Raw genomic sequence first — 14,067 nt, 5'->3', positions numbered from 1 at the left:
TTTATTTTATGATCAGTCGTGGAATACCGCGTTTTATCATTGAAATAAAAATGTTATTCCACTGGCTAGTTGTTTTTACCTCAAATGATTGTAAAATCATAAAATAAATAGAACATTTGTCGTTTTGTCGTGAATAACATATTTTATTTCATCTCTAAGCAAGAAAACGTTTATATTTTCACTCATATGCTACGCATTCGTGAAAATATAAGTTTTCTTGCTTCTCGATGAAATAAAATATGTTATTCACGACAAAACGACAAATATCCTCTATATATATATTGACTAGAGTGTATGGTGGTCACGTGATCGCGTGCTGACTATGGAGGTTGGCAGCCATTTTACAACCGGGAAGATTTAGCCTACGTTGGCATATATCAATTAACATGCAGGAGAGTTGTTATTGTTTTGGTTAATTCAATGTCAGGCTGAAAGGGAGTGGATTATAATTTCATAAGTAGGTAAGATATATTATAAGTGAAATAGTGATCTAATAGATATAGTATAATCATGATAATTGTGTAAAATAATTTAATAAACACGGCGAGAAGACGTCGAACACTGGAAGTTTGAGGCCGGAAACCGGGGAGAAGACGTCGAACACTGGAAGTTTGAGGCCGGAAACCGGGGGGTCTATATTATTAGTACTGATACTTTTATTATGTAATAATTACAAGGTCCGCGCGTTTAGCGAACTTCCAAATTAATGTATATTTGATTATTATGGAAATTGCGCATATTATATTTTTACACACATTTGGCATTGTACGAAAAATATCACGGGAGTAAGTCTGCTTATTGGAGTGGGGTGTTTAGTCACAGACATGCACTAATGGGCCAGTAGTTGCTTTGCTATCGGTTAGTTTTACTCCCTCGGATTTTATTAATTAGGCCGACATTCATAATCATTGTGTACACAGAATGACAGATGTACAGAATAAAGTGAAAGTTTCTTGCAATATTTATAAAATGTTTCTTTTTTTTTCTTCTTCTGAAAACCCGCTTAAAACCACCAAACTAGTTTAAAGGGACAATAACACTCTTGCTGGCTTGAAAGCTCCAGAAAATAAATAATATCTCTATACTAGATGTTTAAGTGTCCTACCTGTTGTGTAAATTATCCATTACATCCTATTTTACTTGTCCAGAGGGTTCGAAAATATTTTTAAATCGAAGTTTCATTTGAAAAGTTTTACGTTAGACGTTTCAAACCATTATATGTTGAATTTTTCAAAATTTTTAAATAAGGTGTGTTAAGATGAAATTTGTATCATCAATTAATTGTTGACCAGAATAAAGATTGGGACATATTATTCAGTTACAACAAAAGTGGTATTGAGCCTTTAAAAAAAATGGTTAATAATAATAAGTAGTCTTCATAACTTCATTCCCAGTCAAATTTTGTAAAAAAAAAATAGGCCTGATAATTTTTTTTAATCGCTGCTACTACGAAAATCTCATTGTGATTAAGTTTGATTAAGTTAGTCTTATTTTTTTGTAAAATTTAATATACCGCCGTATTTTTCAACAAAGAAAAATCAGACACCAGGTCATGGAAATTGAAAACCATATAGGCCTACTAAGGCCTTGCTAGACGTGTTTATATTTTACTTTTTTTAAAAAAAATATTTCCAATCGGCATCAGATATTCTACTTGTAAATGATTTTATTTCTTTACATATATAGTTTAGTTATCTGTCAATCAAGCAGTCCTTTCATTTCATTCAAATCGTCCACAAATTATTTAGTTAGATCTATCCAAAATAAAGTTTTATGTGAACTACCGAGGAGCAATGTTCAAAATTTAGCTGAACACTTTATAGATCTGGACATTTGAGGACGTTCACTTTGATCAATTAATAAAATAAACATGATTTCGTCAAATCTGCATTACAATTTTGAATTTATACCATGCCAGTGCCACGGTATAATATTCATCATGATGATGGTTATGATAAGAGTTATTCTTAATAATAAAGCCCCAAAAATATGCCAGTTGACCAAAACGATTTTGTTTTTAGGACAGTAAGGTAAGACCTTTCAATCATCATTTTTTTTGGTTGATATTGTTGAATTAGAACTGCTTTTTAATGGGCTTGTCCGCCCTCCGTCAGTCTATTTCCCTTTGTTTACATAGCGTTCATCCGGGCACTTCCGTGATTCTTTCCCGGTTGAAACATGGCGGCCAGTCTCCAGTGACGGCCCACGGCGTTATCGTTACGTCAATGGGGATCACGTGACCACAATACACTCTAGTCAATATATACACCTCTATGGTTTCGACTGATATTTTCAGTACACTTGTCTTCGAACGGTCTAAAATTGTTTTTTAAGAAAAAAAAAACAAAAACAAAAAAAACAACCCAAAACTGTTTATCCTATTTATTTTATTCAGAAAAAGTTCCTGTTTCAAATATACTGAGCGCCATGGAAACGCATCACTTAGTTTTTCGTATAACAAAATGATCCTGTAAACATAATATCTTATTTATTTTGCTTCTTATTGTGAACAATATTCAAATGGGAACACATCAATAACAACACATTTGTACACCTATGGATGTTTAATCTGTAATCAACGGTACAAAGTCCATTCTTGGACAAGAGCAGCTTCTAAAGCAGCAATGGTGTGCATTTGTGGTCTCCGATACAGGCGGCGTCCAATCTGATCCCAGACATGTTCTATCGGTGCCATGTCTGGAGACATGGCTGGCCAGTCCAAGACATTGATGTTGTTAGCAGCCAGGTAGTCCATACTAAAACGGACGGTATGCGGACGTGCATTATCCTGTTGGAAGTGCTGAAGTTGTGGGTGCGCTCGAAACATCGGAACAACAATTGGTTGCAAGACATCATTACGGTAGGCTACAGCATTAACGCGACCCCTGCAAATGTGTAGGGCGGTCCGGTGATGAAATGTAAAGCCCCCCCCCCCCCACACCATTACACTCCCCCCACCCCATCGATTGGTTTCGAAGACGCAGCAGTCTGCAAGACGTTCCCCACACACGTTGACGGCCATCAGCGTGATAAAGATGAAAGCGACTCTCAGCACTGAAGAGCACACTTTGCCAGTCTACTCTTCTACATGTCTGGTGTCCTTGAGCCCATATCAAACGCCGCTGACGGTGATGATCCCTGAGGATAGCTCAAACATAAGGTCGTCGTGCACGGAGTCCTACTTCTCTTAGACGACGTCTTACGGTGTTGGCACTTACTGGTCCTTGTCTTCCGACGACTGCTGCACCTGTTCGGGTCGCTGGGCGGAATCTGTCACGCAGATGAGTGACCCGGATGTAGCGGTTTTGAACCTGGGTTGTAACGCGTTGTGGACCAGGACGTTGACGGTCACGTGTTGATCCAGTAACTCGAACACGTTCCACCAACCTTACAATAGTGGACTGATGACAATTGAAGTGTCTGGCAATAGCACGTGTAGACATGCCAGCCTTGGACATTCCCATGGTTTCATTCGGTTGATTTTCAGTAAGTCTCCGCATCTCTAGCTCGATTCCTTCACACGTCCAACAACAAATTACGACAGATTGACGTTTCACAGTTCATGTACTGCACATTAAGTTAAAAACATGCTTTTAAAGGGCTCACACACAATGCTGCACGTGAATATTGGGTTTTTTCATGTGCATCTCGTGCAATTTTTTTTGTGCACACGGGCCGATATTTTTTGCGTTTGGGAACATTGTGTGAAACAATAGTTCATAGTATTGCATAATATTATACATACAAAACCACCTAGTAATAAAATATTTGGGGAAAAAAAGTGATGCGTTTTCCATGGCGCTCAGTATATAAGTCTACAAACTTCTTTTGTGTTTCATTTGAATTCAAAAATGGCAGAGCCTCGTTTATCATGGTGACTAGGCGCCGCCGCGCACTGGCCAAACTGTGCCGCCTACTGAGCCCAAAAGTTGAAGACTGGGCGGCAACATACATACGTTTTGAAAATCGCTGACAAGGTTTTTCCCATGTGCCAATACTTTATTATCATGGTGCGTAGGTTTAAAAAATCGTCTTTCTGATTGTTTTATGGGTATATTTCTGTCTGCGGGTCAGCTGCCGCAGCAGTGTTTTGATCTCGATATTAGGGTATCCATGGACAGGTTTAACAAGATGCCAAAACTAATAGTGTATCAAATCTCCGAAACTATTTTTTAAGCGCTCAGACATCGAGTCTAAGGGAGTCAATTTTCAAAATTTTATGGGGGATGGCCCACAAGAACCCCCGCGCGTGCTCTCACCTGCGGTGTTCGCGCGCCGGCTGGGCCCTCGCGACATTGCCGCGCACTACCAAATCCTTAGACGAGGCTCTGCATCATGGTCATGGACACGATTTGTGTAATTCAGCAAATTCCCTTTACATTATCTAGTTTTAACTATAATACCGTATTATATACTCAGCCAAATTAAAAACTTGACACTCGGGATTTTTGGGACTAGATTTTTAATATTTGGTTTAAGGCAACTATTTTAGTGTTATGTTGTGCACAGACGACCTTGAAATCAACAGAAAGCAAGAATACGTCTCGCCGAAAGTCCTTGACATTGATAACGTTCGTGATGTCACAGTACCCCCCAAAATGAAATTCACAGACTTGGAGAACAATCGGAATAAAGTGTTTAGTAACGGTCGTGGCCTCCTCTAGCGTCTCGTACTGCCACACAACGTCTTCTCATGGATCTCAGAACATTAGTAAACACTACCCGAGGAAGACGTCGCCACTGCTCAGCAAGAGCATGTTGAAGGTCCTGCAACGTCAGTGGTGGATTCACTTACTGACGAACACGTCGACCCAGTTCGTCCCAGATGTGTTCAATAGGATTAAGGTCGGGGCTAAGCGACGGCCAATCCAGGACTTGGACACCGGCATTTCTTTGAAAATTTTGGGTAGCAATTGCTGTATGGGGTCGAACATTGTCTTGTTGAAACGTTAGTCCAGGCCCATGTCTCTGCATAAACGGAAGAAGATCAGGTTGCAAAATCTGATCCCTGTACTCGACAGCATTTAAGTTCCCTTGGACAACAACAAAAGAGGAGAAAGTCCATGTGCACAAATAGAACCCCAAACCATGACGCTGCCGCCACCAAATCGGTCAACTTCTCTGACGCATACTTGAGCGTAACGTTCACCTCGTCTGCGGTACACTCGGGCCCTGCCATCGGCAAATCTCAAAGTGAATCGAGATTCGTCACTAAAGACAACCGAATTCCACTGTCTTTGAGTAAATCTTATGTGTCTTGTGGCCCACACAAGTCGGTTACGGCGATGAAGAGGTGTCAATATTGGTCCATTATAGGGCCTCCGAGCTCGAAGACCAGCAGCCCGCAAGCGATTTCGAACAGTTTGTGCAGTTACCCTTCCACCAAACATCTCTCTACTTGTGGAGGTTGCAGTGACAAATCTGTTTCTAAGATGACGTAATCGTATTGCTTGATCTTCCTGGAGTGACGTCACACGTGGCGCTCCCGCCCTTGGGCGGTCGGCAATAGTGCCAGTTTGAAGCACTCTCATTCTAAGATTAATTATTGTCTGGCGTGAACAATTAAAGGCTCTTGCAACAGTGACCACAGACTCACCAGCATAGAGCCTACCTATAGCACGTAGACGTTCTACATTTTAAAGGCGCGGCATTTTCTAACAAAGATGAAAATAACAATTTTAATTTGTTTTTCTAGTTCAAGTGCGTGTTCAGTTTAAGCAAACTTGCATCGATTGACCTCACGAGTTTGTGTTTGCACGTGTTTTTCAGATTTTTCATCTTTATATGCTCAAAAGGCACGTGATCCACGTGACTTTACAATTTTATGAAATTAAAGGCTTCTTTACTTACTATCGTTAGAAACACTTTAAAATTTATTTGACTTACCAGAAAAAAAAATTTGTTGAAATTCATCAGTGTCAAGTTTTTAATTTGGCTGAGTATTATAGTTAAATTAATTATATTTATAATTTATAGTGAGTTTAACTGTCCAGCTCTTTATCTTTAAATGTCTAAATACTTTGCCATTCTTAGAAAAAGATGGTATTTGAATATTTTACAAATGGGTCAAAGCCGATCGATATTTATTTCCTCAATCGAAGTTCTGATCTCGATAGGCTAGTGATCAGATACTATTATTAGTGATCAGATATAAACTTCCTTCATAATCTTTTCCGGCGTGGTTCTCCCTTGTCAGTGATGCAGGACGGAGGGCCTGACAAGGAAAGCTGTCTAGTCGTTCGGATGGGACGAAAAACCGAGGTCCCGTGTACACATTGGCGTGCACGTAAAAGATCCCTTGGCAGTTGGAATTCGATATAAGAGTAGGCCGTAGTGCCGCTGTCCGGGCAAAATTTCCCTCATAGCACACTGTATGGCGTATGCCCGTCTTCATTAGCCCAGGTTAGGAGCAGAACAGTAGGACGTTAAACCCCATTTCATTTCATTTCCTTCATAATCGATGCACACGACACTTCGTTCCAAGCAAGTTGGTCACCGATTAGTCCTTACAGTATAGTCCTATAAATAGTATACAAGTACTCGTGAGCAAGTTGCTAAAAATAGATATTGTTCAGAATAATATTATTAAATTCTAGATTCATGCGCAGTTTTTCTGCAAAATAAGGGTAGAGCCAGAGGACATTTAAAAAGATTTGGTCCAAATTGATTGAAGATTTTTCGTTTCAATTGATTTGAAAAGCTTATCATAGTATTTTACATACAAGTTACTATTCTGAATGCAATAAATCATTAATCATTCTTTGGAACTACTTTCTTTGATAGGTCACGCATTTATATTTATGTAGTTTGGTCACCCGTTGACCAGGCTTTACTAACAAAACGAAAGTTGCAGATAACGGAACAATTTTTTAAGCTCAGGTAAGGGATTTATTTTTTTCGTTGATATTCATTGGCACCGATAAAATTTATTAAGAAAATATCAACTTGTACGGTGTTTACAAGTTGAAGTTACAAGACATTTTACAAATTCTACTTAATTCTAGTCCAACAACTAGACCATTAATAATATTAATAGTACGTTCTAGCTAAAAACGTTGAGGGTTGAGAGATTAGGTTTGTTATCTACTACTAGGCTATAAGACCGGGACTCGGAATAGGGCAACATTTGCTTGTCAATGTCCTATTATTTGTGAAAATGACCGATTGAAAATGATATTATTGAATGCCAGGAAAATAAATTAAATAAAGAGGCAATTATTGACTCAACTTTGTTGGGATCTTATAAATATTTACTAAAACAATTATTCTGCTATGGTTAATGATTAGATTACTGTCTGTTATGTGAAACGCCATCTCGAAAATTGCTTGCCATTTCTTCAATATTTAACTGGGTAGGCCAATTTGAATACCTGGAATTGTCATCCTTTGGCTTTCTTCATATATCAATCCTTATTATGCCGGCCAGGATGTTCAATAATTATAAAATGATAAAATCCATTATTATCATGTTAATTTCACATATTCAGACATACTCACCACTGTGCCTGCGTCAAAATGCGACACTTGCATATACCCTGGCGTAGCTTGGGGATAGAAGGGTGATACACAAATTGTCTGCATTTCATTAAAAATTCTAGTGAAGGAGAATTCATCTGCTTGTCTTGTGACATTATTACTTCTTATCTATTATTTCAAAGCTGTTTTCTAATCGTTTCTTTTCTAAATAATTGTATTCTAACAATATCAACTTTTGTGAAGCTTTTTTTGGTTATTGGTATTTTAATATTCCTCACAGTCTATTTGATCATAGATACATGTATTCATAATACCGGTATAGCATTGCTAGTCGCTACCAGTATGTTCCCCATAGTACACTGATTTTCAGCAGTAGATGTCATAGTAAACTCCAGGATAAAATGTCCATCTCGTACAATATCATATAATTCAGCACTTTGGATCTTCAGTTTAGGAGTAGTAAAGTCTGCCAGTCAACTGGAGTGGTTTCGATTCCCCAGTTGTATGTGTTCAGCCTTGTGGCTTTTCTGCGGATCCTCTGATTTCCTCCCCACTGCTAAAGACCCCAATCTGATTAAAACACAGATCCAATTTCGCTTCGTTTCTATAGTTCAAAATTTCAATTTTACTTGTCTTTACTACACTTGTATCTGGAAGCGTTGTTATTTATCTTGTGTTCTGCTTGAAATGAGGGGTCAGCCAATCAAATGGTTTGTCGAATTGAGCGTTTGACCTTTTTTGCGCGGAATTGTGGGTAGACATTAGCGGCAATAGAAATCAAAACAAAGCAAAATTAGATAAAAAATACATGGCGGTCCCTAATTGGTTAATCGAATGACTGACGTAATCGGGTCAAATGTCGCTTGCTTGGTACCTGACGTCATAGAACGTGAACTCCCAGTATAACTTGTTAGATCTACATGTAGTGTAGGCCATTGAAAGTATAAAAAACAAAACAAAATATAGATCTATATTTTAATTAGATTGCTAAAGACCCTACATGCAAGCAAATTATTGAAATAAAATTTAACCACGTGTTAGTTCTGAAATGACCTAGTTTCTGTCGAGTAGACATTAAACCCCATTTCTCTCTATCTCAGCTTAGGAGTAAGCTGCTGTTGAGACATAGCTGCTGTGTGTAGGCATATATTTACATGTGTTTGGTGGCTATCTTTAATTTTTGATTTAGAACTATTGGAAAGTCTTTGAATTTTGAATCTCTGCCAGTTTTTTTGCCGATGATTTTTAGGAAAAACTATGCAAACCACTATGACATATTATGGACCGAGTTTGGTTATTTTAGGGTATGTCGTCTAAACTTCCTTCCAAATTTCAGTCACATGTCATCCGTCACATGTCAGTGCAATATCAGGTTAAACTTTGTATGAAGATACATATCAAAGAGTTGGAGCCCAAATTAGACTGTCAATGGGACAAACAATATTAGTCTGGGACCAGAGGGAAGGCCCGAGGTGAGAGGATGCAGTCGGTAGATTGCTCTAAGTTCCATCATGAAGCCCCAGGGGGCCCATAGCCAGTGTTCATGCCACAGAGTCCCTGATCCGATCTCTGATGCGATACTCTGGCCATGCCGGGGCAAAGTTAGAAACCCTATCTTTTGCATACTCCTTGCACAGGTGTGGATGGGAAAGGGGACGGGAAAAAGTTTGTCTTGCTGCGGCACATACATGTAATAATTCTCTTGGCCGCTGTGCCAAAGGGCAGCTTATATAACCTACATTAAATAACATTTTTTTTAAAAAGTTATATTCTACTTCTGTATGAACCGATGCAACTTTTTTTATTACATGCAAGTAGGCCAAAACAACTCTGACCCAAACCTACAACCCTGGGCTATTCCAGATAACTAGGCAAGGGAGAATGGTTATATGGTTTGATTTGAAATTAGTTACCAATTACCATGCAGTAGAAGGCAAAGCGTTGGTAATTGATAATAATAAGTTGATTTATATCACACTAATTCCACATTTAAAGATACATTATGGGAGATAAGATAAAGAGATGGCAGTTCTCACTATAATAGTTAAAAACTAGATGGTGTAAAGGTAATTTGCTGAAAATTTCAGTCAAATTGATCCACTATGAGCCGAGAACGGAGCGGGTGAAATTTTCGCATAGTCTCGGTCATCATTACTAAAATCATAAATATAAACAGCATAGTCTCGATTATCCACTGTTTTGATTTAATTATCAATGGCCGTTAAGCGGCTTATAGGAATCCAAACCAGCCAACATCAAAGGCTAGCCTTGACATCGAGAGTTTATTATGGTTTGAATAAGCTAATTAATGTCTAATTGATAATTTAGATAACATTTCAGGCCTAAAGAAAGACTTGTAATAAGCAGATTTTGCTCTTGCATAATGCATGTTTAATCGTGCTCATAGCGCTACAAAAAACACAATCACTCTTGCAAATATTTCTCAAATAAAATGTCACCAAATTTTAGCCAGTTAAAGTAGCTAAGTCTCTAACTCAATATCATCCAAAATCTTCAATATTGAAAACACAAATTATTTGTCAAATTAAATCAACATTCATGTTGTGATCTTGCCGGAAAAAGGTGGGCTTTTGATATCCAATATTTAAAACAAAAAAAACATTTTACCATTGGTACACAAATCGTGTACCATAATGCGCTTCAGCCCCAGTTGTATCAAGAGACACGAGGGACGAGGCTAGACACATTGCACCAAATCAAACGGCGTATGTAGACTGGAATAACCAGAAGCTAGAAATTTGCACTCGCTTGAGACTGCTGGCTTATTTCGCCGAACATAACTGATTTGAAATTGGAGTAAAAACGGAAACCATTGAATGTAAATCAGTTTATATACATTCATATTACAGTATTATAGTAATATATCTCTGTCAAAGATGACTGTCTTAATACGTGCCGTCACAGCACGCGGCGTCAATCATTGGCTGAATGGCGCGTGCATTGTTTACATAAGACGTTACTGCTTCGGAGAAAATGCTGCATTTTAGTCATTTTAATACCCATTTACACTAAATAGAAAATAATTTTTACCTACAAATACGTCAAACGCCTTTATTTATTTTTCCAATACATAAAAAAAATGTTTTAGAATTTAATTTGTCTCAGGAAAAAAGTTAATATTACTGGCTCATTAAGCCGCATCGATGTCATCCTTATCAGTGATTGTAGCGGCCTAGCAAATATTCACTGCGGATCAGTGTGTCCTTTAAGCTAAAAATTGAAGAAATGGCAAGTATTTTTAGATTTTTACTCGGGCATCAAATTATTCTTCAATATTTTTTCTCTTTAGATACAGCAGTGGTCTTGTTAAGAAGAACTATTAAAAATGAATTTTGCATCTAAATATGTGTATAATGGCAATCAGGATGAGTATGAGTACGTATCAGATGATGAATATCATGCACAGTTAAGTGTCAGGTAAGACAATCATTTTCTTTTGATCAATTCTTTGTGGTCTTATCATTGGTTTGTTTTATATGGTTTATGGCATTTATGGACAGTTAAATTCTATAGAAAACCTGCCCAAATACAGGACAAATTAAACCTGTTTACGTTAAAATCAATAAATTAAAAGGTCTTTTGCACTTGTACTTAAAATTGCACAATTTATTCTGCTTTCAGAAAAGAGTTCTGGGAGGCTTCATACATAGCTTAATATCTATTTTCTCCCAGTAATAGTAATAAAGTAGAAAATAGACTTATTTTTTTGTCCTGTATTTTGTTGAGAAGTTGTTTCTCTATCTAAGGCTGGAAAACCATTAGCAGTCATAATTGAATGTTGAATTTATATTCCAATATTTGATTAAATTGAAAATCCTGATGCATCATTAGTTATTTTAGCACTTTCAAACTACATGTCTAAAATGGTTCAATTCTGTTCAGTACCGTATTTACAACGATACTGTACAGTTAAACATGCATTATGCAAGAGTTAAATCTGATTATTGCAAGTCTTAATTTAGGCTTATAGAAATTATAAATTAGATCTTTATTTAAACAACAAGCCCAAAATCAACTCTGTAGACCCACGAATGGCTCGACTACAGCTCGGATTTAAATAGGATTTCACTAATTGATTAAATCAAGTATGGGGCAACCTGATGAAAATACGTCAGTTAGATCGAGGCTAAATGATAGAGTGTACTTAGCGAGGCCGCTGTAAAGCGTTTCCGTATGCCATTGAAAACTTTACTTGATAATCGAGATATGTAGGTGGAGTTAACGCCTGTCAATCAAACGATCGGCGAAGGTGAAGACGCATTTCGCTACCATTTCTAGTCAAATATTACAACGATGATAACTATGTTCAGAATAAAGTAATTTGACTGAATTTTTCAATATATTCTTCTTTCATCATCTACTTTTGAACTGTTATAGCAAGAATGGCCAACTCTCTATAAAAATCTCCCATAATGTATCTTTAAGTACCGTGTATGTGGAACTGAAATTTCATTGATCTATTCTGCTCTCTATGCAATAAGCTCACCACCATTTTGTTGTCTGCGAAAATTTATTGATATGTCTTTTTTTTTAAATCCAAAAAATGTGTCCCATCTTTGCATGGAATTAAAAATACTCTATTTTGGTCATCTACATGTACAAACTTGTTAAAAGTAAGTGACCTTAACAATGGATATTATCCGAGAACATTGCAAGTACCAGAACTGAAACTGTTAGAATTTCTAAATTAATATGCGTATTCAACAGTTATTAAGATGAAAAGCTGATTGATGGCAACAGATAATTCTGGTTAAAATTGGTTGGAAAATGTGAAGGACTTTGTTGTATTGTATTGTGTAAATACTTATGATTATGACCGTTCATTCTAAATTTGTTATTGAAATGGTCATATTGGTCCCACCTCTATTTCTAGAAGTATTAGTATGGAGACTACATGTTAGTGTGTAGTTTAATATTTATTGCAGTGATTGTTCGTCAGATGAAGAAGAACCACAAGTGTCACAAGCAGCTGCTTCTTCTGTCAAACCTGGTAAGTTTTTTGGAACACAATTTTGTCTGCATTTCTTGTACGACAAACACAAGCTAACAATGGATTTCCCTTAATAAAGTCACGTAATAAAGAATGTTGATAAAAATAGATACTCGAGACACAGGTTAGTTTTCTTCGGATCAAATGTTTTGAGAGGGATTTAAAACAAACTTTTGATAGATAAATTAGTTTGAATATGATTTATGACTATATCATCAAATCACACAATTGGTACGCGGGAAGGCATGTACATGTAAAAGGCATTTCCTGTAATTTATATTTTGGAAGACGGTGCCCTGTCAAAAACAAATCTAATATGGATGTAAAAATTTATTTTTAAGAAAATGAAAAGCGAAAATCATTGTTTGGACGAATGAGAACTTCACTGAAATTGAGAAAAAAGACTAAGAAAAAGGATTTGGATCAGAAAAAAGATGTGAACCAGATAAAAGATGTCAAGGAAAGACGAAAACATCATTGGCAGAGAAGAGGAGATGAAACTGGTAAGCTGAATACAATACTACTTGAAAATATATAGTTGTTCAGAATGTGAAATTTACTATAAATATAAATTTGACTGAGTTTATACCAATAAGTACCTCTTCTATTTGAAATGAAATGTGGTCTAACCGTCTACCTTTCTGCACCAACCTGACTTTGACGATGGGAATAGGCCACACTGTGTTTTATAACACCAGCATTTCATGGGTTGTTTTACATACACATCAATGAAAACACAGACCATTGTTTTCCATCCGACTAGACACTGTTCCTTGCCAGGTCCGCCGTCCCGAAACCACGCTGGAAAATCTTATGGAACTTTCTAGGCCAACACCCGGGTTAACAAACCAGTGAATTACTCACTGTACCTGTAGATCATATACACGTAAGGTCAGGTATCAGAGTTTTCATCCCAGACTTGTACCTGAAATGGAGTAGTTGTCTCCCACCTAATGTCATGGGTTTTCTCCAGAAATATGTTGATAATTTAGATCTGTCATCGGAATAGCTAGATGCAACATTGATAGCTTCAACACGACAACTCCTATGAGCCAAAAATAGAATCCACAGCCCGTCTTCATTAGCCCAGATGGTGCAGAAAAGTAGGATGTTAAATTAAACACCTGGGTCCTTATTCACAAAAACTTAAACTAAGTTACAACCAAAATTTTAAGAAATACTGCAACTTCATTGGATATATGCAAATTGATTTTACTGGTCAGCCAATCGAATTGCAGTATTTCTTAAAATTTCAATTGTATCTTAGTTTAAGTTTTCATGAATAAGGGCACAGCATTTCAGAATCCACAGTTTTAAGTTTAACATTGAAGTCAATGGTATTATCATTACACATATATTAGTTAAGAGTTTAATAAAGAGTTGGCCATTCTTGCTATAATAATTCAAAAATAGATGATAAAAAAAGAAAATATGGAAAATTTCAGTCAAATTACTTTATTCTGAATGGAGTTGCCACTGTTGGAAGTTTGGGCTAGAAATAGGCATAAACTGTGTCCGTACCGTCTACGAAAATTGCTGATCGTTTGATTGACAGACTATAACTCCACCCACTTATTCTC

General features: G+C 37.0%; 1 protein-coding gene across 2 annotated transcripts in view; it reads left to right on the top strand.

The window, feature by feature from the left end:
* The first annotated feature begins 2,717 nt into the window (after positions 1–2,717).
* The window catches only part of LOC126811498 (circularly permutated Ras protein 1), a 32,036-nt gene continuing 20,686 nt past the window's right edge, over positions 2,718–14,067 (top strand). Inside the window, exons 1-5 of one of the 2 annotated variants that reach the window (XM_050537162.1) lie at positions 2,718–2,860; positions 6,784–6,879; positions 10,787–10,914; positions 12,423–12,487; positions 12,829–12,990. In XM_050537162.1, coding sequence (XP_050393119.1) covers positions 10,823–10,914; positions 12,423–12,487; positions 12,829–12,990 — 319 coding nt within the window. In that variant the 5' untranslated portion in view covers positions 2,718–2,860; positions 6,784–6,879; positions 10,787–10,822. The remainder of the gene's footprint in view (positions 2,861–6,783; positions 6,880–10,786; positions 10,915–12,422; positions 12,488–12,828; positions 12,991–14,067) is intronic. The other variant, XM_050537163.1, reaches the window with a different exon arrangement.

This window comes from Patella vulgata, chromosome 2 (genome assembly GCF_932274485.2).
Source record: "Patella vulgata chromosome 2, xgPatVulg1.2, whole genome shotgun sequence".
NCBI lineage: Eukaryota > Metazoa > Mollusca > Gastropoda > Patellidae > Patella > Patella vulgata.
Note: the sequence above shows the minus strand (reverse complement) of the source record. Positions and strands in the feature narration are given on the sequence as shown.